Source organism: Budorcas taxicolor, chromosome 11 (assembly GCF_023091745.1).
Source record: "Budorcas taxicolor isolate Tak-1 chromosome 11, Takin1.1, whole genome shotgun sequence".
NCBI classification, from domain to species: Eukaryota; Metazoa; Chordata; class Mammalia; order Artiodactyla; family Bovidae; genus Budorcas; species Budorcas taxicolor.
The window spans coordinates 97,453,284-97,476,708 of NC_068920.1; the positions used below are offsets into that span (position 1 = coordinate 97,453,284).

The 23,425-nt window shown below is 34.4% G+C and overlaps 1 protein-coding gene across 1 annotated transcript in view; it reads right to left on the bottom strand.

The window, feature by feature from the left end:
• Nucleotides 1-243: 243 nt before the first annotated feature.
• Nucleotides 244-23,425, bottom strand: part of CCDC88A (coiled-coil domain containing 88A) — a 114,397-nt gene continuing 91,215 nt past the window's right edge. The window contains exons 21-32 of the mRNA XM_052648821.1: nt 23,126-23,269; nt 20,324-20,510; nt 15,674-15,819; nt 14,229-14,321; nt 13,876-14,090; nt 10,358-10,441; nt 9,180-9,383; nt 8,521-8,592; nt 7,448-7,528; nt 5,054-5,313; nt 4,397-4,859; nt 244-314 (exon numbers count right to left, since the gene is read on the bottom strand). Coding sequence (XP_052504781.1) covers nt 250-314; nt 4,397-4,859; nt 5,054-5,313; nt 7,448-7,528; nt 8,521-8,592; nt 9,180-9,383; nt 10,358-10,441; nt 13,876-14,090; nt 14,229-14,321; nt 15,674-15,819; nt 20,324-20,510; nt 23,126-23,269 — 2,014 coding nt within the window. The 3' untranslated portion in view covers nt 244-249. The remainder of the gene's footprint in view (nt 315-4,396; nt 4,860-5,053; nt 5,314-7,447; nt 7,529-8,520; nt 8,593-9,179; nt 9,384-10,357; nt 10,442-13,875; nt 14,091-14,228; nt 14,322-15,673; nt 15,820-20,323; nt 20,511-23,125; nt 23,270-23,425) is intronic.

A 23,425-nucleotide genomic window follows, 5' to 3' on the forward strand; every position in this document is an offset into this window, starting at 1 on the left:
CAAAGAGTCGGACACAACTGAGCGTGCACTGATGGCCAAACACTGAGGAATCATGTAATTTTGATTTACTTACTAATCAGACACACAGAAAATCATGAATTAAGCAAGCAATATTTACATCTGTTAATGCAATGTGCACTTGTTCTTATACTTAATGCAGTTAGTTTGTACAAATGAGATTAATCTCATTTACATTTTAAGCAAGAAACTCACCACTTGGCCCACATGTCATGTAGTGGGGTTATAGAATTAGGAGCTTTGTTGTTCCCTAGACCTGCTTTTTGAATTTCTGTTTTCTTGTACTTTGTCCACATCTGCAGGAGAAAAGCATTTCATGTTATTTAATGAAAAGCTAAACATACAATTCATGAAGATAAGAAACTAAAGAGCTCTCACTGCCTAAGGCAAGGAGAAGGAATCTAATTCTGGAAGTGTTATTAATCTGATAGACATCTCTACTTAAAGACTGATTTACATGTTTTAAAAGCTATAATAATAATGCCCTCTTGATGTCTGATAGGTTTATGATGTTTGTTTACTAAATGGTCACATATAGTTTTAAAGTAAAATATAATCTTGCACGCAGCAGCAGAAACATCCACAATGAAATATTTTATTGTTTACTAAGAAAACCAGGCCTTGAGGCTTACTTTGTAGGAAAATATATCTACTTACACTGTTAGAGTTAAAACTACTTTGGTCAAAGGGGACCCAAAGCCTAACATGAATTTACAATACCACAAAATAATAAGGATATCACTTATAGAAACCTAAGCCAGGAATATGAAAGCTATTCAGTTTCATCTAAAATTAGGGTACTAATACAGGCATACCTCGGAGATAATGGCAGGTTTGGTTCCAGACCACTATAATAAAGTGAATTTTGCAATAAAGTGAGTCACATGAATTTTTAGTTTCCCAATGCATGTAAATAACAATGTACGTATCTTAATTAAAAAAAAACTTTATTGCTAAAAAGAGCTATCCATTATCTGAGCCTGTAGCAAGTCATAATTTTTTTTTTGCAATTGTAACATCAAAGATCACGGATCATCGATCACCGTAACAAATATAACAATAATGAGAAAGTTAGAAATATTCTGAGAACTCCCAAAATGTGACAGAGACATGAAGTGAGCAAATGCTGTTGGAATAATGGCACTGATAGGCTTGTCTGACAGAATTGCCACAAACCTTCAGTTTGTTGGGGAAAAACCCCACAGTATCTGTGAAGTACAAGAAAGCACAATAAAACGAGGTATGCCTGTAATCCTCTGTGAAATTGGAGAATATTTATGGAGATGTCTCAAAAAAAGTACAGTTATTCAACTGAGTCAGAGCTGCTTCACTTTGATCAGAAGATAATTTTTTTTTTAAATTGGGGCATCTTGTAAGATTTCATTTATAGAAGGTATTATGTTGATTTTTTTAAGAGTTTGGGAAATACTAGCTCTACACGATTTCTAAGGCTCTTATCACTACTAAAAATGTGATTTCAAGTGCTATCAAGAAACACTGGTAAAATAGTGTTTTAAGGGAATTTTATGACCTTACACCTGGTGACAGTTTCTGGAGGAAATATCACCTATATTCTCTGACAGTCCCAGACACATGGACGTGGTATGTATCTCTCTGTCTTACATGCACAATGTGTATGTTCTTTTGGAAAACATGCTGTATATGTTACTACAGTCATCTGGGTTAGAAATGCTTCTTTCCTGTAAGTCTAACATTGTAAAATAATCACAGTGTTTACCATATAGTAGCATATGATTTCTCAATGTATTTTAATAATCTTAAACTTTTTAAAAAGTCTTATTATCAGGTTATGAAGAAAGAAAAGGGACACCAAAAACATTTGAAATATTAGGACTAATTGTGAAATAAGTGACAAATGGATTGATGTTTTCATGTAGATAAAATATATTAAATGGTACTAAAAATAAGAAAATTTCTGATTGTTTATTTGATGAGCTGCACTGGAAGCATTTTTTTTTTTTTAATAAAAGGCGAAAGATTTATTCGACCTGAAGTGAAACCAACGCATTGGAAGCATTTTTAGTAAGAGCTGGCTGTGAGAAAAGAAGTATGGCCAAAGATATAAACAGAAGGGGCCTAGGCCTGAAATGACCTTGTGTAAGTACAAGAGAATAGGGTAATTTACAAAGGATACAAATTTCCTTCTTTTCGTTTCCTTTAAAAAAAATTTTTGCCCATGCTGTGTGACTTGCAGGATCTTAATTCTGTGACCAGGGATCGGACACAGGCCCTCAGCAGCGAAACTGCAGAGTCCTAACCGCTGGGCTGCCAGCGAATTCCCAGGTCACATTTCATTAAGCAAAGATTCTTTAGAAACTTTGTTTTCTCTGGCCCAATGAATAACAATTTACTATAACAACACGTGAAAAGAATAATTTCCTCCTTGTTTATCAAGTTACATTTCAAATCATTTTTTCTAGATGCCAGGCTGCATTACTGTCAGTGATATTTAGGCTGAATCAAGAGAGCAAAAACATTTCAGAGATAGAGCTAAGGTATACTTCTCCAGAAGTGAGTGAGTCAGGGTTATGGGTTTCTTGGGGCTTTCTTTTTTGCTGTTTTATTCTGGAAGTTAGAAACTCAATTTTGGCTGATTCTGTTTTAAAATGCTATGACCACAGGAAGATAATTTTAAAGTTTATGACATGAATCAGAGTTAGCAAATATTTTCTCTATCTTTTATGATTATTTTTTAGCTAAGAAGTTACAATTATTCTTAGTTTTAAAATTTGTTCTACTAGAAACATGTCTGTTTGTTTATATGGTTATAAACACTAATTTTACATTTTATTTTAGCACAATGTACTCATTTTAGAAAATTCTGTTTTTTAGGACATATGTAACTTAGCAAGAAATTATAGAATTATTTAAGTAACAATCTTCACCACTCAGTAAACTTGCTACCCTTTTAAAAGAGAAGTAAAAATGCAAATCTCCCACACACTGAGTATGATTTGCTTTATTTCTCTTTGATTCTACATTTAAAAAAACCCTGAAAAAACTACTGTGTTAACTGATTCCAAGTAAAAAAGTCATCCTGAAAGATAGTACTTGAACTCTTCTGTTCATCAAATGAAGAAAAGTGCAGGGAAGAAATAGAATATAAATGCTCCTAATCACTGTATAAGTCACATTTAAATTCAATGGTGTTTTTTTTTAATTACACTAAATTTATGAGTATTAACATTTTAAATCTGAACAATTTTATAAATATGGGCAATAGTTAATATTTGCTATGTAAAGTGTTGACTTTTTAACTATTTCTTTGAAAATAAAACAGCAGGGCAGAAGGCAAAATTAAATGGCAAAAGAAAATGACATCTTTTTAACACATTTTCCTTACTAATACTGTACATGTGCAATATGAATTGCATGTTTTGGGAAAAAAAGGAAAGGACAAGAGGGAGGGAGAGAGGGAAAGGAGAGCAAAAGGGACAATGAGCATTCTTTTTTGGAATCAACAAATATGACTTGGAAATGCCTTCTTAGTAACTATAGCATGCAACCATTTTAACATGCTTCCAGGTATCAAAGTAACAATCTCTTATTGGGTGACAAGAAATGTGAAAGAGGAGCATGTATTGTTAAGGTTCTTGAAGTCATGCAGAAAATGTACAATGTAATTAATAGTTCATGCAGGCTTTGCTGTGGTTACATAATCATATTTATATACATGCCACAATGTAACTTGAACACTATGCCACAACTTAAAAATAAAAATATAAACCTAGTCAAATGATTCTTTTCAACAGCAGCTCTTCAAATCAGATTAGAGAAGCATAGTGTGTATCAAATGACATCAGTATTATATTGTGCAGTTTTGATCATACACAACCATATTCATACCAAACCGTTTGATTATCCTCAGAAACCAACAATGCAGCTTCTGTGTCATCAGGATAGAGGCATGCAGGAGTGGTAAGATTATTACTGTCTACAGAGGATTGTGGATTAATGCTACTGTGGCTCTGATGATCAGAAAACTGCTCATTATCTTTCTGAGCAGTTTTTTCCAAAGAAGCAGAAGCCTGGTCAGTTACTCTGGTGACTGGTCTGGGAGGTAACCCACTTATGTTACTAACTAATTCTGTATTCAGGGATAAAAATGGCTGAGCTGGATGAGCCACAGTAAAGGATTCTATGCTATCTGTAGCTGATTTTCCAAATGCATCATTAGACATATTAACCATGGCAAAAGTCTGATTTAGAAGATGTGACCTTTCAGTTCTTGAGTTTCTGGCCTGGGTATGTGGAGACTGGGGCTTGTCTGTAGCTAAATAATTTTGTGCTTGAGAACCTAGAGCAGATGTCGGACTGTGAAGTGTATGAGAGGACCACTGGTGTAAACAGTACTCACTAGATGGTGCAGTGACGCTGCTATCAGCAGTAGCTGGTGGTGAATCAACTGACATAGGTAGTCTACTGTCCTTGGTCAAAAAGTCATGGATGCTTGTCCTTCGAGTAGTTCCTTCGGCAGTAGAGATAACACTGCTTGCACGAGGTAAAGTGGCATAGGGATTACTATCTTTTGATTGTCGTGACAGAGAAGTTTCTTTTATTAATTTTATCTTTCCTTGAGCGCCTCGTGTAGGCTTTCCTGAAGAACTCATGAAACAGGTATCTTCAGCCTTTTGAGGACCAGGTCTCACAAACTCTTCAGGCTTAGTTGTCCGTCTATCATGGAAGTCTCCTGGAGTTTTTCCACTTACTGACCTGGCCAGACCACAGCTAACTGGTTTGTTTTTTCCCAAAAAGTCAGAAGAGACAGACAAACTTTTCATTACTTCATCTAAAAGATTCTCTTGACTTGAGGGCTTTAGCTGTTAAAAAAAAAAAAAATCAAAGCAGATTAGTGAATACAGCCATATTTTTGCTTTCCTGATATGGTAGATTATAAAAAATTGCTAATGTCTCTAAACACTCCTTAACTTTAAAAAAAAGGCTCTAAAGTTCAACCATAGAAATTTAACTTCTAGTGTCCATCTAAATTAAGGTCACCATAGATAAAACCAACCTGCATTGAGGTAAGCTTGTTGCTTTCTTCCAAAAACTGTTGTAGAGTAACAACTTCACTTCCAGGGGAACCAGTTTTGATTTTGTGATGTGCCCGATTCTCTAGTGTTCTGTGCTGGAGCACCGGACTTGATCTGGTCTGTCTTTTCAAGTACTGGATTGGACTGCTACCACTGCTGGACCACGCCTCATGCTCATGAAGCAGGCTAAATTCTCCACTGCTGTGGCTTTGTGGCCTGCTCTGGATATTAACTGCCCCTGCTTTAGGAGTAAATGGTGTGTTAAAAGTTCAATAATAGACACAAGATTAACACTATGTAAGTACTGATAATTTATTGACTGGATTCTTATGAATAGCCAAAATGACGTTCAAAGCTTTATTCATAAATACTTAGTAAATAAACCATGTTAATCTTTCATCAGTCTAATAACTATCTACCATAGCATGCTTCCTTATTTGTCACGATGACAAATATTGTAAGCTCCACAAGGGCAAACACTTGCCTTCACCACCAGACCCAGAACCTAAACATATACATTTGATGAGTAAATGAATAAACAAAGAAATAATACATTTTTAAAAATTCAGGTTAAAAAACTGTAAAACACCTTATAATTTTTAAAAAAACATTTGTTGATTTAGTCATGAAGTCATGTCTGACTCTTGTGACCCCATGGACTGTAGCCCACCAGGTTCCTCTCTCCATGGGGTTTCCCAGGCAAGAATTCTGAAGTGGGCTGCCATTTCCTTCTCTAGGGGATCTTCCTGACACTTAGATCTGCTGCATTGGCAGGCAGTTTCTTTACCACTGAGCCACTAGGGAAGCCCAAAATATGATTATATGAATTTTAAATTGAGAATGTTAAAACCAAACACTAATAATTCTAATTCTTTGACTTTCTATGAAGTCTGTGTTCCTTATTTGAAGGCTTCTCTGTTCATCCTAAACGAATAACCTTAAAGAGTGTGATAACCTAGAGGGGTGGAAGGTGGAAGGGAGATTCAAGAGGGAGGGAACATATGTCTATCTATGGTTGATTCATGCTGATGTATGGCAGAAACCAACACAACACTGTAAAGCAACTGTCCTCCAATTAACAATAAAAAATAAGTAAAAAATAATCTTAAGAAATTAAAAAAAAATTTAAATAGCAAGCATCTAAGGAAAGTCAAACAGAGACATGATATAATTAACTTAGAAAATTCCAGTAAAAATCAAGTATGTAGTATCTCATTCTTTATTTAATGTCTGAAAAATCTGATTCTCCCTGCTTTCCTCTCTTTTAAAAGAATCAGCTGAGACTGAACAATGATAAAGAATGCAAACTACTAGTTCTGGAAAAAAGCTCCCCACAGTTTATGCTATTCCTTAAGACTGCTTATTCATTTTGATCAATTGCAAACTGTGTAGAAGCATCAAGATGGAAAATGCAACTTTCCATGGTTTCGTAATCACAGAGGGTAAAGTGGGTCATGAAAGATTTTGGCTTAAACTATGTAACATTTTGTAGGAAAAGAATTTTCTTAAAATTTCAAATCAGAAAAGGCTTCTTCACAGTTCAGGTAATATTTTTCTAAAGGATATAAGAACATGATTATAAACATGAAAAAATAATCGCTCAAAATCAGATTTTCAGATCACTGCAACAAATATTAAAATTATAACTGAGACAAAATTATTATATAATACAGAAAAGCAATAGAACAAATGCACTCATTATAATTTAACAATTCTGTTCTGTAGAAAATAACTACTTTAACAAACTGTTATAATTTATTAAATAATTCCAGAATTTGAATAGGCAGTATACCTTTAAGAAAAAAGGTATCAGTTGATACTTCCAGACATTCACATAAAATTTCAGCTTGGAATGCACATTAATAAACTGAGGAAAAAGGTATCTTGAACTAATTTTTTCTATATATGAGATATATGCATCCATTTGGCATTTGTTACACTCATACAAACACAACTGTCTTCTCAAATTAAAAAAATATATTCCTCCTTATTTCGTGGATAAACAAAGCTAAACGTATTTCTAAAACACTTTCTGTGAGTTCAGTGTACACGTATCATGAGAAAATTAAGGCCAACCATTTTCATGACAAAGACAAAATGTAAGAAAATAAGAACTTATAGATACTTTTGAAATAGAAAGATAACAAGCAAAAGATTTTACCTGTGAAGATGAAAAATGGAAACTAAAATAACTGCTCCTGTTTTTACATTTGTACACATTGAAATACATTTGTATTACAATGTGAAAAGCATAAAATATTCCAAGGAACTATGTTCCAAACACAGATGATTTGGATTTCATTTTCCCCCAGAAACTAATCAATTTCCCACTTGGAAATGGATGGAGCATATTAGTAAATTTACCTACAGCATACCTTTGACTTCATGGAGTGAAGCATTATTATTGCTATTGCTAGTGGATGTTCTGCCACTATCAAGGCTGGCTGGTCTCGAAGCTAAATGAAAAAATCAGGAGACAGTGATAAAACTTGCAGCTGAAGACACTGAACTTTACATTCTGATTACAGAATGCTTTGAGGAAGCAATCATGCATACTTTCACAGACTGAGCATGCCCACAGAGAGTTGAGTCTTATAGATTAGCAAGCAAAGGCATTTCCAGACAGTTCAGTTAAACAATTGAGAACAGGACACTTCTGAGACAACAGCTGAGATTCAAACAAAAGAAGATAAAGTGAATAATACATTTGGAAATGGATCTCTAGACGGATACCAGGACTGTTGTAGTTGAACAGAATGATATGTCCCCAAAGGAAAAAAAAAAAAAAGCTAGTGATTAGGTCACAAAAGATCAGACAAGGAACCCTGCACATTGCAGAGATGCCACGAACAGGAGGAATATGAGCACCTGCGGAGTTAATGTCTTGTATTCCTATCCATACAAGGGAAATAACTACACTGTTAACACGGCCCCACCCTGCTTCCTAAAATCCTGCTCACATATGAAATTTCTTTAACGTATTTCTTTACATATTAAATTCATTCCTTTTCCATTTTTTTTTTGTTAATAATTTAGTTTGGTAAGAGACGACTTTCCAGTCAGAAACTAAAAACTGAAATGCTCAACACTGCAGAAAATGTGGTTTCTTAGAGTTTGTCCTTTACCTGAGTTAAGTATTTTTAAAACCAAATATGAAATGTATCTCTAATAACTTTATGCCAAAATAGCAACAAAATTACCTTTATGCATTGTGCAGACATACTTTATATATGACCCTGACTAAAGCAGAGACTATTTAGATGAAGTAATAACCTTATAAAAGGGAAAAGGGAGTATTAGGTTTGAAGAAATGGCAGAAGTAGCTATGAGATGCAGGTTAGAGAAAACATGCTTGCTGGCAATGCCACATTCATGAGGTCAATGCAAGAGTCTTAGCATTCTCATTCTGTATGTAATATGTACTTGCTAAATAAAGTTCATATCTTACCATGAACTCTTGATCCCGTACTAGAATCATCACTAATACCTTGTGGACTTACGTCTTCAAAGGATGTAGTATCTACGTAAAATAGTAGAATGGATATAAAATTTTTTTAACAAAAAAAATTGTAACATTTATGCAGAATATGGAAATTCTTTTTTAATCATGTACAGTACATCTTGATTTAACATATTTCATATACTCAGTCAGAAACTGGAATAAGAGTAAGAAACAGAATAACTCTGATGTGAGTTGACTTGCTTAAGGAAAATACCAGAAGCACTGAAACAACCTCCCTGTGACCTGCAAAGCAAAGCAAGAGCCTGGGTTGTTCTATGTGGTTCTCTGATGTTGTAGTGTTTCTAGGTTTTTTGTTTGTTTTTCTAAAGCTTCTAACATTCTCTCCTTTTCTGTCTTTTACTTGGTTTACTTTTCCATTTCTTGTTAGTTCATTAGCTGTTTATTACGAAAGACCTAGGAAAGATGTAGTTATCTGTATGATGTTTTAAATTTTTGAAATGACTTGAAAATTCTTAGATTAAGTCCGGATTGTTTTGATAGTTACTTCAGGTTGCTGCTGTCAAAAAAAGTAAACATTAAAAAGTCAAATAAAAATTCTTGTTGTCAACAGTTACACCACAGTGCAAATAGCAGACGGCCTATACCTTTATTATTAACCAACTGCTTGGATCTGAAGCCTGTAGAAGAGTTGACAGTTGAAAAGTTGATGGCTGTAGTAGAGAAGGCCATAGCTCCCAATTCTTTTCTCCTTTTACCCGTTGAAATATCATCAGGAACCTCCAAATTCTCAGTACTACCTGTCCACTGTCCTCCTGCTAGGACCATGGACTGCACCAGGTCATTCATGGCTGGGATGCAAATGAAAGCAAATGAATCAGCATGGTTAATGTACTTGCTCTTATTTCTATTTTGTATTGATTATTGTCTATGGATTAATGCTAGGGAAATAAAAAACTAACCACAAGGTCATTTGAATTATGACATGCATTTAGCTGTATGAAATGAGGAGGCCAAAGCTTGATAAACTTCAGTAAATAATTTTATCACCCTCCACCCCCTTTAAAGGTAGGAAAAGGAATTTTACTCTGTACAACTGCCTTTTGAGCAGTGATGTGCAATATAATTAGAAGCCTTCAAAATGTGGTTTTGTGGTGACAAAAATGGAATGAATAAAGGTAAGATGGAGAGCAGTTCTTTATAGCAACACTATTGAAAATGATAAAGAGTCCTTGGTCAGAGCAGGTTACTGAAGAAATTATTCATTTTATGAATCAAATAAGTATACCACTCAATAAAAACCTGAAAGAGAGGATATCCAGTGACAGACATTTAATGTGATTAATTACCCATTCCACTTAAAAAAAATAGAAACCAGAGTATCAGTATATAAAGAATGACAAACATTTTCAAGGATTACAGGCCATTTTATTTATTTATTTAATCCTAGTTCATTAAGAAAATAAATACCTAATGCTAAAGGTTTTGTTGTATTTTCTTTAAGCAAATTTCTTTGGGAAGAAATCTTTATGGCATATAAAATTAAAGTTTTTTTTTCTGCCAACTTTTAGAAAGCACTGGAAATTTATAAGTATATTACATGTATGACTAAACATATGCATGTATATGTATAAATGAACATACATATAATGCAGATTCAGTGCCAGTTTTGAAAAAAAAAAAATTCTTCCAGCTCCATGGGTTACAGGAAGACTGCACTTTGCAAAATAAGAAAATTGGCACAGTCCAGAGAATGGTTAGTGAAAATTAGTAATGGAAGCCAGTGTAGTCATTTGAAAGAAGCTGAACTGTCATAAAGTCTTACACATGGAACGACGGTAGCAGGCCTTCATTTTGTCTTTATCCTTCGGTCTGTTCCTCAAAAAGGGCAGTCTTTTCAGTGCAACCACTTTAATGTCAGAGCATGAGAAAAAACAGAAACAGAAAAATGAAAGAAAAAAGGGAGAAGAACAGATGGGAGTTAAATGTTGAAATTAAGGACAGAAATGAATGTCTGAGTTTCAGCTATGTAAGCTACACTAAAGCTATTATTCTCGTGCTGCTGAGTGATTATGAAATATGAAATATGTACTTTGATACTTTAAAATACTTGGGAAAGCACTGAAGACAATGATGAAAAACATATACTTAGAAAACCTGGACTGACTAAAGTCCTATAAATATAGGAAATGATAAGAACTACTTACTGAAGGAACAATTTTCTAGTTAAGTTGTAAAGATAGATAGACCTATATTACTAGGGCCACTCTTGGTGGACCAGGGAATGTAGGTGATGAAAATGTAGGAGGCTTTTCACTCCTCTGTTTTAACTGTTTTTTGCCATGCCAAGTGGCATGTGGGGTCTTCATCCCCAACCAAGGACCACACCTGTGCCGCCTACAGTGGAAGCACATGGAGTCTGAACCACTGGACCACCAGGAAGTCCCCATTTTCTTTAACTTTTTAAATTATAAGGTTTTATTTTGCAAAAAAAATAATTTAGGAAAATGTAGATCCTGTATTTTGATAAAATACTTCAACAAAAACTAAGGTGTTCCAGGATGTTTACAATAACCTAAAGAAACTTTTAAAACTTTCATTATTTCTTTAAATGTTAAAAAGGAAAATAGGAAACTACTTCTTGGTTTAAACTGAATTCTGATGCATTATTTAGAAGCACCACAGAAATATATATTCTTCTAAGACAAGTCTTTCAAAAGATGGCATGAGCAATTATGTTAATTTCATTTTGCAAAAGGTTGGCTGGAAGAAAAACCAGAAGTATTTTAATAGTAGCTTTTAAGCTCTGATAGCCTAAAAAATAAGGATGCATCCTAAAAAGCAAGAAAAAATGATAGAAAATTATGTTTTTATAACATTTTTAGATATTTTGAAGGGCTTTGGGAGTCAGTTTATTTAAAAAAATCATAGCATGACACAGGGAAGTTATCAATATACGAATGAAAATTAGGATTATAACTACAGTAGCAGTCATTAACATAAAAATTTAAATGTTCACTAGAGTAACATTCTTAAGCTATACTTTAATAAGATTTTAATGGAAAATATTATTATACCTCTTTGGAGCTGCAATTTAAGAGGCAGGGAAAAAACTCACATTGAGATTTAAAAGTGTATTGCATACAGCCTTAATAACTATGCTCTTTCTTACGGTTTGCTCTTATCTTATAAATAATAAAAAGCTCTTTTGACAAACTGACAAGTATCACTCATTAAGGAGAATGCAAAGACATACAGCTTTTTAACTTACTTATTTGATTGCTATTAAGAATAGTCATGACTCATTTAAACTTTTTGTTTCTAGCTCGGAAAACACAGCTGTTTTCAATGATTAAAAAGAAATGAACTGAAAGCAATGTAAAAATGGACACTTAGCTAAAACAAAGCTGAATGGTTGCAGCATGCACGTCTTGTTTAGATACTTTCTTTTTCTGTTTTCAACTGTTTTCCATAGACTGCTTTACTGACAGACACTCTTCCAAAATGAAAAGGATAAAAGGAGTTTTATATTTGCCAGTGGTGGAAAATGATCATTCTTATGGCAATTAGTTTGTAGACATACAATGTTCGCTTCCCAAACTATATGAAATTATGGGAACATTACAATGGTAGGGTTTTCTGCTTATTTTTAAAATTCTAAAACTGAATAACTGCTGGAAAGAAGAGTATTACTTCCTTCTGATTTTTACTCTGGATGTTTCTAGCATAGAGTATGAAGGAATGATAGATTGATAATTTAAAACAAGATGACCTTAAAAAAAACTGTTGTACCTTTCTTGTGTATATTCTCCTACTTGAATTATCTCCCTTTAATTAAAAAAATTATATATACCCATAACCATTTCTCATTAAATCAGATGCCAGATATTTTATATCCAAAGGTAGATAAAATTGAATCATCTGGCACCTTTTTAAGGAAAACTTGATAATCTCTCTAAAATACTTGGAGGTTTCATGTAGGTTTGGCTAACAAGATTAATCTTATGAGAACAGATAGAACTAAACCACTTTCTTATAACACAAACATATTTGTATGTGTGTATGTATGAATATGGTACTCATGTACGTGTATGATTTTTAGTTGCTTACTTGTGGATTCTAGTTCTTAGGGTGCTATAGTTGCATTCTTAAATACAGCCTATAATGAATGTCTAATCTCTTACACTCTAAAACACTGTCTTTTCAGAGATAATTCCCCTGAGGACAAAACCATGTCTATACAGTTTTTTGAGTGTTTTGAGAGCTGCCCATACAGTGTCTATCCCTGGGAGAAATAGTGGCTGCTTTTGCTTGCTATTTACTTCTAAAGAATAATATTGAAATGTATATATTAATACATACAAATGTATACATATATATAGTATCTATCTTGTACATATGTCTTATGTATAAACATACACATATATATATGCTTTTAAATTTAGTGATTCTGGTGAGGGTGTGAGTGGATTCAAAATATCCTGTTTACATATAAGAACATTGCTAGCAGTCAAATTCTCCTTTATCTTCAAAGGGCCTACCACTGGATTCTTTTCTTTCTCTTAAAATACTCTTCCTTAGGCTTTTACTTTGCTCTTAATGTTTAGCTAAGCACACTAGTAATGAAATCAAGAGAGTAGTAATTGCGGAGGTCACGTTATGATATTACACTTCAACATTTGTAATTTAAAAAATTAAATCACAAGTTTATACAAAAACTTGTATCTCCAAATCCGTTTTATTTTAACTGAATCTTTACCAACCAATCCCTCAATAACTTTTATAACCTTCAATTATTTCTAAATCATTGAAAAACATTCTCTTCCAATTCATAGCTATTTTTCTTTGCTTCCTCCCCCTCAATGTAACTTTTTTCCAATTTGATACCATCAAAGTATGATTAAAACCTCATTCTAAAAAGCCTTATTACTCTATTCAGTTACAAATAATTATGAAAATGAAATCTTATAAATATTTCTCAGTTGCTCCTCATAATCACCCTGTGAAGTAAGATGCAAAAGTAAAAGTCTTGCCCACATTAACAGAACTAGCAAGTGGCAGAGGTATTCCGGCTCTCATTTCACTGTTCTTTCTATACTATTTTACCTTCCTGGTCAAATGATGGTATCTTTTTTGTATTTCTCTAAATATACAATAAAGAAAATCACGTGGCTATGCAGTACTGCAGTATGCAATGAATTTTAAAAACATATTAAGTTAAAAAGAAATGCATTCATCAGATATTATCCCAAAGGACTGTGGAAGATATTTAAAAGAAATCTTTAGTAAGGAATCTAAATCAATTCTAGAGATCACAAATGTTTAAAGAGTTTAAGCACTCACTGCTGCTTTTCTTGGTCCCCAAAGTTTGGCCATCTTCTAAAGAGTTTGAACCTACTGAAGAACTATCTTGACTATCTTGATGGGGGAGTTGAAGAAATCCTTCACTGGAGTCTGAGCGGGTTGGTGTTAAAGTTAGTGATTTCTGTCGTTCCCGATTAACATCTTTCTTAGACTTTATCAGTTTTCTCATTTTCAGAGTAATCCAGTTGCCTCTCCTAATAAAGTAATTTTTAAAAGTCTTATCAGTTTAAAATTCAGCATACAAATTCCTCTCAAAATCAGAATGTTTTTTTTCCCGCAAAATAAAAATGAAAAAAAAAAAAACAAACAAACAACCAACTGGATAATAGTACCTTCTAGGTGGAGAAGGGTCATAAAATTTGTATTGATCCATAATTTTCTCTTCTAATTTCTCCTTTTGTCGTCTTAATTCATTTAACTTATCACTATAAAAATAAAGTTACATTTAGGATATCATATTTTGTACAGTTATGCATATTATTTGGATTCTATAACCTAACTTCTCCCCAAAACACAAAGAAATACAGATACCATAGTTGACAACTAAGAATTTAATAGGCAGTAACAACAGAACTGTTTGCAAGTTTTTCATTGTCTTTTAATTTACAACTTACTTAAATAAAAGGATACAGGACTTAGAATCTCAATTTTCAACAGGATTTATTTGTCTGAAGGAAATAATCGTCTATATTACAATATTATCATGACAAAAGAATTTTCTCAACATCTTTCTACAGTTATTAAACAACATTATATGCATAAATGGGCTTCTCTGGTGGCTCAGAGGTTAAAGTGTCTGCCCAGAATCTGGGAGAACCGGGTTTGATCCCTGGGTTGGGAGGATCCCCTGGAGAAGGAAATGGCAACCCACTCCAGTACTCTTGCCTGGAGAATCACATGGAGGGAGGAGCCTGGTAGGGTACAGTCCATGGGGTCGCAAAGAGTTGGACATGACTGAGCGACTTCACTTTCCTTTCACTTTCATATGCATAAATACACTAGCTTCACCACAATTTACTAATAATCAAGGTCTGTCGATTCTTTCACATCTCTCTGTACTTGATCTTAACTACCACTGCTTGTGAATTATTTTTCACTAGGTTATTGCAACAACCTTAAAACTTACTCCTTGTCTCTAATTCTTAGAGCCTCCAATCTATACTCTAATGTCATCAGTGATTTAAACAAACAGCACAAATCTGATCATATTACTGCCCTGCTCAAATTTTTCAGCCAGTTCTCTGTACAGCAAAGAAAAACCTTTGTAAAGTGGCTCCTGAGTGTTTAGCCACTTCTCTGCTACACTTCCTTCCACAATTTTGCTCCAGTATGAGCAATAAATTTTTAGACCATATTTCACAATCATAATACAGTTTCATTACACCTCTTTGTCTCTGCATTTGCTGCTCTCTTGGCCTGTTATGCCTCCTCAGGCAAAATCCTACTGAATCTTTAAGTCTCAGCTCAATCATCTTTAGAAAGTCCAGCCTCTCTTGCAAGCTAAGGTACTTCTGCCCCTCTATTTGCTATATTTCTATGGCTTCCTATAACATACCTTCATTATAAAAATTATTTTTACTTTGTTTTATATTAATAGATCATTAAGAGCTGGATCTATATGTTTTCATTTTAGTATTTCTGGTTATTAGCATACTGCCCAGAGCATAACCATTAAAAAAATACTGAAATAATAATGTTGAAAATTAGGAAAAATTAGCATTGCATTTTCTCTGCCACCGGAGTAATATTTCAGAGTGAAAAATTATTTGGTACCTACATGTACTGTCTTTGTTCAACATGGAAAAGATCCTTGCTTTCCATATTCTGCTCCAATAGTGTTCTGTTCTGTAGCATTAATGTCTGAATTTGATCTAGTAGATGTCGATTTTCTTCTTCTAAATTTCCTTTAAGTTGGCTTAGCAACTGTTTTAAACACAAACATTTATTTTTTAAAATATCAACATTTACATTTGACACAAATCCCCCAAAGCATCTGAAAAATATAAAGTACTTCACAAAGTTTTAAGTCTTCTGCCAGTGAACAATCAGATGGTTGTCCTTTGCTTAGAATTAGTGATTATTTTAGTAATAATGACATTAGTGATTATTTTAGTAATAATGACATCTAAACTACTGGGTTATGTGCTAGACATTTATGTTTTCTTAATTCTCAGAAACACTGGGTTTAACATATAGTAAGCTATCTACTTCCAAAACCACTGCTGTCTTTACAACCATTTTGACTTAGAGTTCAAAGCTAGATACATATCTCTGGCCTTCTGTTTAAATAGCTATAAAATGCTAAACAAATTAGTAATTCTCTAAATCTTAACGATTCCACCCATCTATAAATTGAAGATAACAACTTTCATCCCCCAAGACTGTTGCAAGGATTAAATAATATATGTGAAATAGCTGGTGTCATGCCTGTGACACATAGTAGGTACTTTATATACCTCATTCTTCCTCTAAACATTGTTGACAAGAAACCTCAAAAGTTTGTGTATAATTTTTATGGCTTGAACCAAGGGAGTCAGGTGATACTGTAAATGGGTGGTCATATTACTGATTATTACTGGCAGTTAGGCTGCCAACATAATTGAGCTGCTTCTCTGTAGTCAGCAGAAACCAGAAATATGCCTCAGTTAGGCCAGAGGTTCCAGCAGAAGTCAGAAAGCCCAAAGCAGTGACTGTCAAAATTTAATATCACTTGTAGAATATATTTTTAAAATAAAGATTTTTGGGTTCTAGCATTAGAATTCAGCAAGTTTGGGTTTTTTTTTTAGAGTTCTGTATTTTTTTTTTTAAGCCAACAACAACCCCTTCCCCCCGACCCCCCAAAAAGACAAAACCTGAAAACTCTCAGAAGGTAGAAATAAGCAAATAGTATAATACTATGAATATGCGTAGATAGCCATCTAGATCTAACAACTGTCAATACTGTGCTCTATGTTTTATTTATCTGTATGTTGTTAAATTGAAACATAACACATATGGTATGGTAGATTCACTGCAAAATTGAATGCAGTTTTCCTCCCTGTACCCTCTTGTGCTGTGACTTCTTACTTTTCCTATCAAGAAGTGAAATCTATTAATACTTCTCTTCTTGACCCGGGAATCCCTTTGGCTAAGGGAAGGAAGCAGAAGTGATGGTGTGATAGTTCCAAGCCCAGACCTCAAGAGGCTTATGTGTTTCCTCTCAGGCTCCTGGAATCCTCTTGAAGGATGAGAGACCACATGGCACAGAAAAGTTACACCAGCTGGGGCCACCTTAGACCAGCTAGCTCGCAGGGTGCATGCTGGCTAATTGCAGATACACGAGCAAGCCCTACTAAGGTCTACTGATCTTGGCCCACACATCAACGCAGACCAGCACATCTGCTCAGCTGACCCAGAGACTCAAGAGCAAAAGTAAATGTTTAGTCTCTTACCAATGAGGTTCTATGTTTCTTACACAGCATTACTGTATCAGCAGACAACTCATAAAACATATACAGAAAAAAGAACAAATTTTAAGTGTACATACAGCTCAGTGAATTACCATAAAGTGAACTCATGAGTGAACCAGTACTCAGATCAAGAAACAGCACATCAATTGTATTCCAGAAACATCTGTTGCGTGCTCTTCCAATTACCACACTTCCCATAGAGAAGTCTCCAACACTATGGATTCATTTTTCCATTCCCTTCAAATCACATTATTATATGACTTAATCCCTAGCCAAGGGTGGATTGATTGTTGGGACAATCAGGGCCCTTTCTGATTTCTCTTGAATGGTCTTTGAGACCACCAGTGACATGCAGGATCTTACAAAACAAATTATGGCTACTTGTCTCATTCTCTGGATCTCCCATGTTAAATTTCTGAGTAGTTTGTTCATCTGTGATTTGCCCCATCCAGTGTTTCAGGCTACCTGAGTTAGCCTTTGACAACCCTCCAGTAGCAAAGCTGCTGGTTTCAAGGCATGCCTCTTGACTGAACTCCCAGTTATGGAGAAAGGGGAGGAGGAGACTCAGAATGGGAGAAGTCACTTAATAAACTATAATTCCTACCAAAAGCTAAGTAGTTTTTCTTTAATTCTTCTCAATTTTTTTTATGTCTCTGCTTGAGTTCCAGAGTCCTAAAAGTGGTTGTTTTTGTATTTTTTCCCAATTCTGTTGTTTCCGGGAAAGTGGATTTGTCATGTTCCTTTCTTTGTTCTGGCCATGTTGTGCAGCATGCAGGATCTCAGTCCCTGTCCGTCATGTTCTTCTGTAAGTCTGGACTTCCCTGGTGGCTTAGATGGTAAAGCGTCTGCCTACAATGTGGGAGACCTGGGTTTGATCCCTGGGTTGGGAAGATCCCTGAAGAAGGAAATGGCACCCCACTCCAGTACTCTTGCCTGGAAAATCCCATGGACGGAGGAGCCTGGTAGGCTACACTCCATGGGGTCGCAAAGAGTCGGATACGACTGAGCGACTTCACTTCACTTTCTGTAAGTCTATTACCTCTATTATATTTTATTTAGATTTTATAAATTACAAGCAGAATGAAGGTTCCATAATTTCTGAACTTTGCTGTATAATTAAATATATATGATATCAAACTAATTTTTTTCCTTCCATTAGTTTGTGATTTCAGACAAAAAACTTTTAAGTATTACTTTCTGCTACAGTCTATTCCTTTTTTTTTCAGTCTATTCCTAATTCTATTTAAGGGTTTTGCTTAAGTGCTGATTTTCTAAGTTTCAAGAAATTCAGATGTTAAGCTATACTCAAACTTTAACGATTTAAAGACCAATCATTTAAATGTAAGAATTATAATATTTAAGGCTTTCAGTATTCTTTTTCTATTTCAAAACTTCTATCACATTATCAACTCATCATGGGAAGAAGCACAGAATCATGTTAAGAGCACAACTGTATACATAAGGCAGATGTCACTTCTGTTCTAAACTTTCCAATAGCTCCCCCTGTTTTACTCAGAAAAGTATTTTACAATGGCCTGCAAGGCAATACGGGCTTCCCCTGTGGTGCAGTGGTGGTGAACAATCTGCCTGCCAATGCAGGAAAACAAGAGACGTGGGTATGATCCCTGGGTCAGGAATATCCCTTGGAGTAGGAGATGGCAACCCACCCCAGTATTCTTGCATGGAAAATTTCATGGGCAGAGAAGCCTGGTAGGCTACAGCCCAGGGGGTTGCAAAGAGTTGGACAAAACTGAGAACAACACATACATAAGGCAATATATCTGGCCCAGGAATATCTCCAAGCTCATCTCCTACCACTCTTCTCGTTTGCTCATTCCACTCCAGCCACACTAGCTTCCTTGAGTGTTCCTCAAACACACCAGGATTCCTCTGGTCTAGATTAACTGTGTGGGCTGACTGCCTGGAAGGTTCCTTCCTCAGTGTCCATGTAACAACACACTAATCTCCTTCAAATCTTTGTTCTTTGATGCCTAGTTAAAATTTCAATTTGTATTCCTCATCTACTCTGGCAGTCCTTATCCTCTTTTACCTCTCTCCATTTTTACTTGTACGTAACTTTTATCTTGTAACATACTATATGTGTTGCAGACTAATTTTCAAAGTGGTTACAGCAGTATTTCCAGTCCATGTGCTCTTCCAGAATCCTGCCATTCACCACCAAGAGGCTCAGTCTCTCTTTCCCTTGAACCTGGATGGGACTCTGCCTCAATGACTAGAATGCAGGGGAAATGATGCTTCATGACTTCTGGGGCTTGATCATTAACACAGAGATGCCTTCTGTCTGGTTCTCACCATGGTGTCGGAAAGCCCAAACCAGTCCATGCGGAGAGATCACAAGAAGAGGAGACTGACGCTTTCAGCTGATGGCCAGCATCAACCACCAAACATGCAATTAGCCTTTCAAATCTTTCAGCTGGGGGACCACATTTAAGTGGAGGAGACAAACTGGCCCCACTGTCCCTGTCCAAATGCTGACCCACTAGCTATGAGAGCACTCATATATACCACTGTATTTTATACCACTGTATTTTGGGGTAAACTGTTACACAGCCATATGTAACAAAACACTGAAACACTATATATTTTAACTACGTATTATATTTATTGTCTACTTCCTTCCACCAGAATATTAATTCCACAAAGGAAGAGATTTTTCCCTTTTTGGTTTACTAATACATGCCAAGTGGTCAGTAAACATTTTTTCATTAAACAAGGGTTAATTTGTCCAAGTATCTGAACATATAAGTTTAAACTAATAGTAAAAATTGTTGAAATTAAAGAAGGAAGAAGGAGGCTTTTCTGAATTATTTGTGAATTTAAATCATCCTTGACCAATTTTTTTAGAAATACCTCATTAAACATTAAACATACTGCTATTGTCATTATGATGGTTTACCTTTTTAGGCTAGTCTTAATGCCTAAAGGAAGGAAACGGGAATTAAATTTGTTAAGCTCACCTCACACTGGTTATTTAGCTTGGTGGATGTGATGTCCAATTGTTGGTATTGTTCCTTTAACTTTGAAAATTCCGCTTCTAATCTTGTTTGTTCCAGTTTCGAATTATTTAGAAGACTTTTCAAGTTTTTATGGTCAGTTTGTAAAACTTCAGTCTCTTTTAAAAGCTGATTATATGTATGATTCAACCTATAATTGGAAATCATGATAGAAAGAGATTCTCTTCATAGCTTTCATTGTAATTTACACAATGTGAAACTGCTGTAAATCACATTTAGACATACTTAAAGAATAGAAAAGATTCTCTTGCCAGTGACTAAACTCATCTAGAATCAGTTCCAAGTCTGTAAAAACTAAACTTAAAAAATTTTAAGCATTAATCAGAAAATATTTAGCTTAAAGGACAAAGAAGAAAATAACCAATCCAGTATTAATTAACCTAGAGAATTCAAAGATTCTATAATTCAACATGAAAAATAAAGAAAAATCAGATCAAACGAATAATCAATCCATTTTGAGACATGGTAACCTATCAATCTGTTGCCAGATAACTAAGATATACATACTAAAATCAAAATTCTAGTAATTGAGATTTCTGCAAATTATTCATATTTATGCAGTCCTCAATTACTAATGACAAATTTTGGATTTTTTAAAAAAATCAAACTATAGCCTTATCTATCCTTTCTACTATTACATCTTTAGAACAAGGTCCACTGACCTCTAAGAGAGAGATCAGCATATTCTTTCTGTGAAGGACCACAGGGTAATAAATACCTTAGGCTTTATGGGTTGCATGCTATCTATAGCGTGCTCTTCTTTTTAGTTCCCCATCACATTTTAAGGTGTTAAAAACTGTTTTTTGTTTGGGAGCTATACAAAGCAGGCTGCAGGCTAGATATGGCCTGCTAAGTTAGCTGTAGTTTACCAACCTTGATCTTACGGCATTAAGATCTGGAACTCATACAAGGTAGAGTAAGCCAAACAAACTTTTGCTCAGCAAGATATTTGCTCACAACTATCTAATAATTTATTTCAACTCATTTCCTAAAGGATTTGAGTCCATTTATAATAATTATAAATAACAAAATAATACATTAAAAAAATAAGACTTGGTAAAAAAGTAAAATGGCAACAGCAGAAACATTCAATAAACGTTCCATTAGCAGGCTGAATCCATATATGAATGCATCCCATGTGTAAACAACTGTGTAAACTTCACAGAGACATACAGATAACTACTTAATGCTTTAAGGAGAGGGAGATATAAAAAGAATATACAATGTCCTCAATATCATCCCAAAGGCAGATACTAAAATCAGCTCTTTAAGAGTTTTTTTTACACTGTCCCTCAAAGCTGAGAACATTAACACTGAAATGCAATTCAGAAAACATAATTCCAAAGATGCCAAGATAACCTAGTATATGTAAGAAGCTTTCTTGACTTGGCATTACCTAAGATTAAAACTTAGGTGATTTAGAGAAATGAATAAACTATTGTTCTTTAGATTAAGTCTCCACAAATATCTTTTATTTGTGAAAGAGTTCTTCCAGGTTTTACTTGATGCATTTTCTTTCCTGAGAACACAGGCATGAGTGCACAAAAGCTGGGTAAGAAACCAAAGTACTGAGAGACAGAAAATACTCTACTTAAGACCACTCTTCCCATCCAAGACTGCAGACTGGGTGAACTGCAATCAAATTCATCAAGCTCAATTTCTTCTTATCAATTAGGTTGAGTTCGTTCTCTGGAGACTCATCATTTACGTATACAATTAGATTCTGGAAGGTCTACTCAAGTTCACAAACTGCCCCAGTTTGAATTCCAACAAGAAAAAAGGTTAGGTTCAAGATGGGATTTCCAGAGTAAATGCATTCCCCAATGTTCTACGTGTAATAATAACTGTGTCCTTATACCCTATAACTTGTCACAATTTGGTCTTCCATTGTTTATACTATACAAATACATGCTCCTTGATTTTAGCTTGGTGTTAAGATTATTAAAGTTCAAATCCATCAGTATAGAATTTCTATCTGTAACAACTAAATTGAAAACTACTGAGTATGAAAATGGCTCGAGAAGCTTAGGGATTTTTTTTTAATAAAAGAAACGAAATAGATGTTTAATTCTAAAAATACACTACATTAAATTCATAACAATGATAATACCCATTTGAATTTTGTGTGCTTTTAGCACTTCACTAGGGCAATGTAAATACAGTAAACAAATGTTCAGATTGTTTAAATTTTTCAAAGGCTTCTAAAAATTTTTTGAAAATGTACCCTTATGAAGTAGGCTGATCACCAGTTGACAAGTTTTGATTTTGCCAAATTAAAAATTAACTGCCCCATGGTAACATGAGCCCATTAATATGTAAGACAATTAAAAATAAGACTACAAAACCAGTCAGCTAGAAAATGACAAGGTCACTCACTTGTAGCAACTCTGAAAGACAAGAATTGTGATACCAGGCTAGCAGAAAGAAAGATAAAAAATCAAGTCTCACTACATTCTTCCTCAATAAAGTATACAAATGCAATCAACATACAGAAATTTTGTTATATATTGTGGCTTAAAAACTTAAGTAGTTGAATAAAGCAAGAGAGAAACAATCAGAGAAAGCTCAAGACCCACATTCTTGTCTGAATCACTTACAACTAGCTAAATGATGCTGTTGGGTAATTTACACATTACCCTGGGGTCTTTTTTAAAAATTCTAAGTTATGGGTAGTACTGCAAAGGGGTAATATACCCATTGGATATAATGAACAAATACAAAATTATATATATACATATTTATTACCTATCATTTTCACCACAAAGCTTCTTGAATTCTGCAGCTACAGTCTCATGGTTTTTGTTTTTAAGCAGCATTTTTTCTTGTTCTGCTTTCAATGTTTTTTCCAAATCTTCCAACTGTCCTTTCTGTTTTAGTAACTGATTGTAACTGGAAAAAAAATGTTATGCATTTGGTTTATAATATTTCCTTAGGAAAAAAAATTTAAGAAATAATGGAAATGAGTTTATTTTATAAATCTCACATAAAGCATGTAAGTTTATATACATTTCCTATATAAATTATTTCAGACATGTTTAACATTTG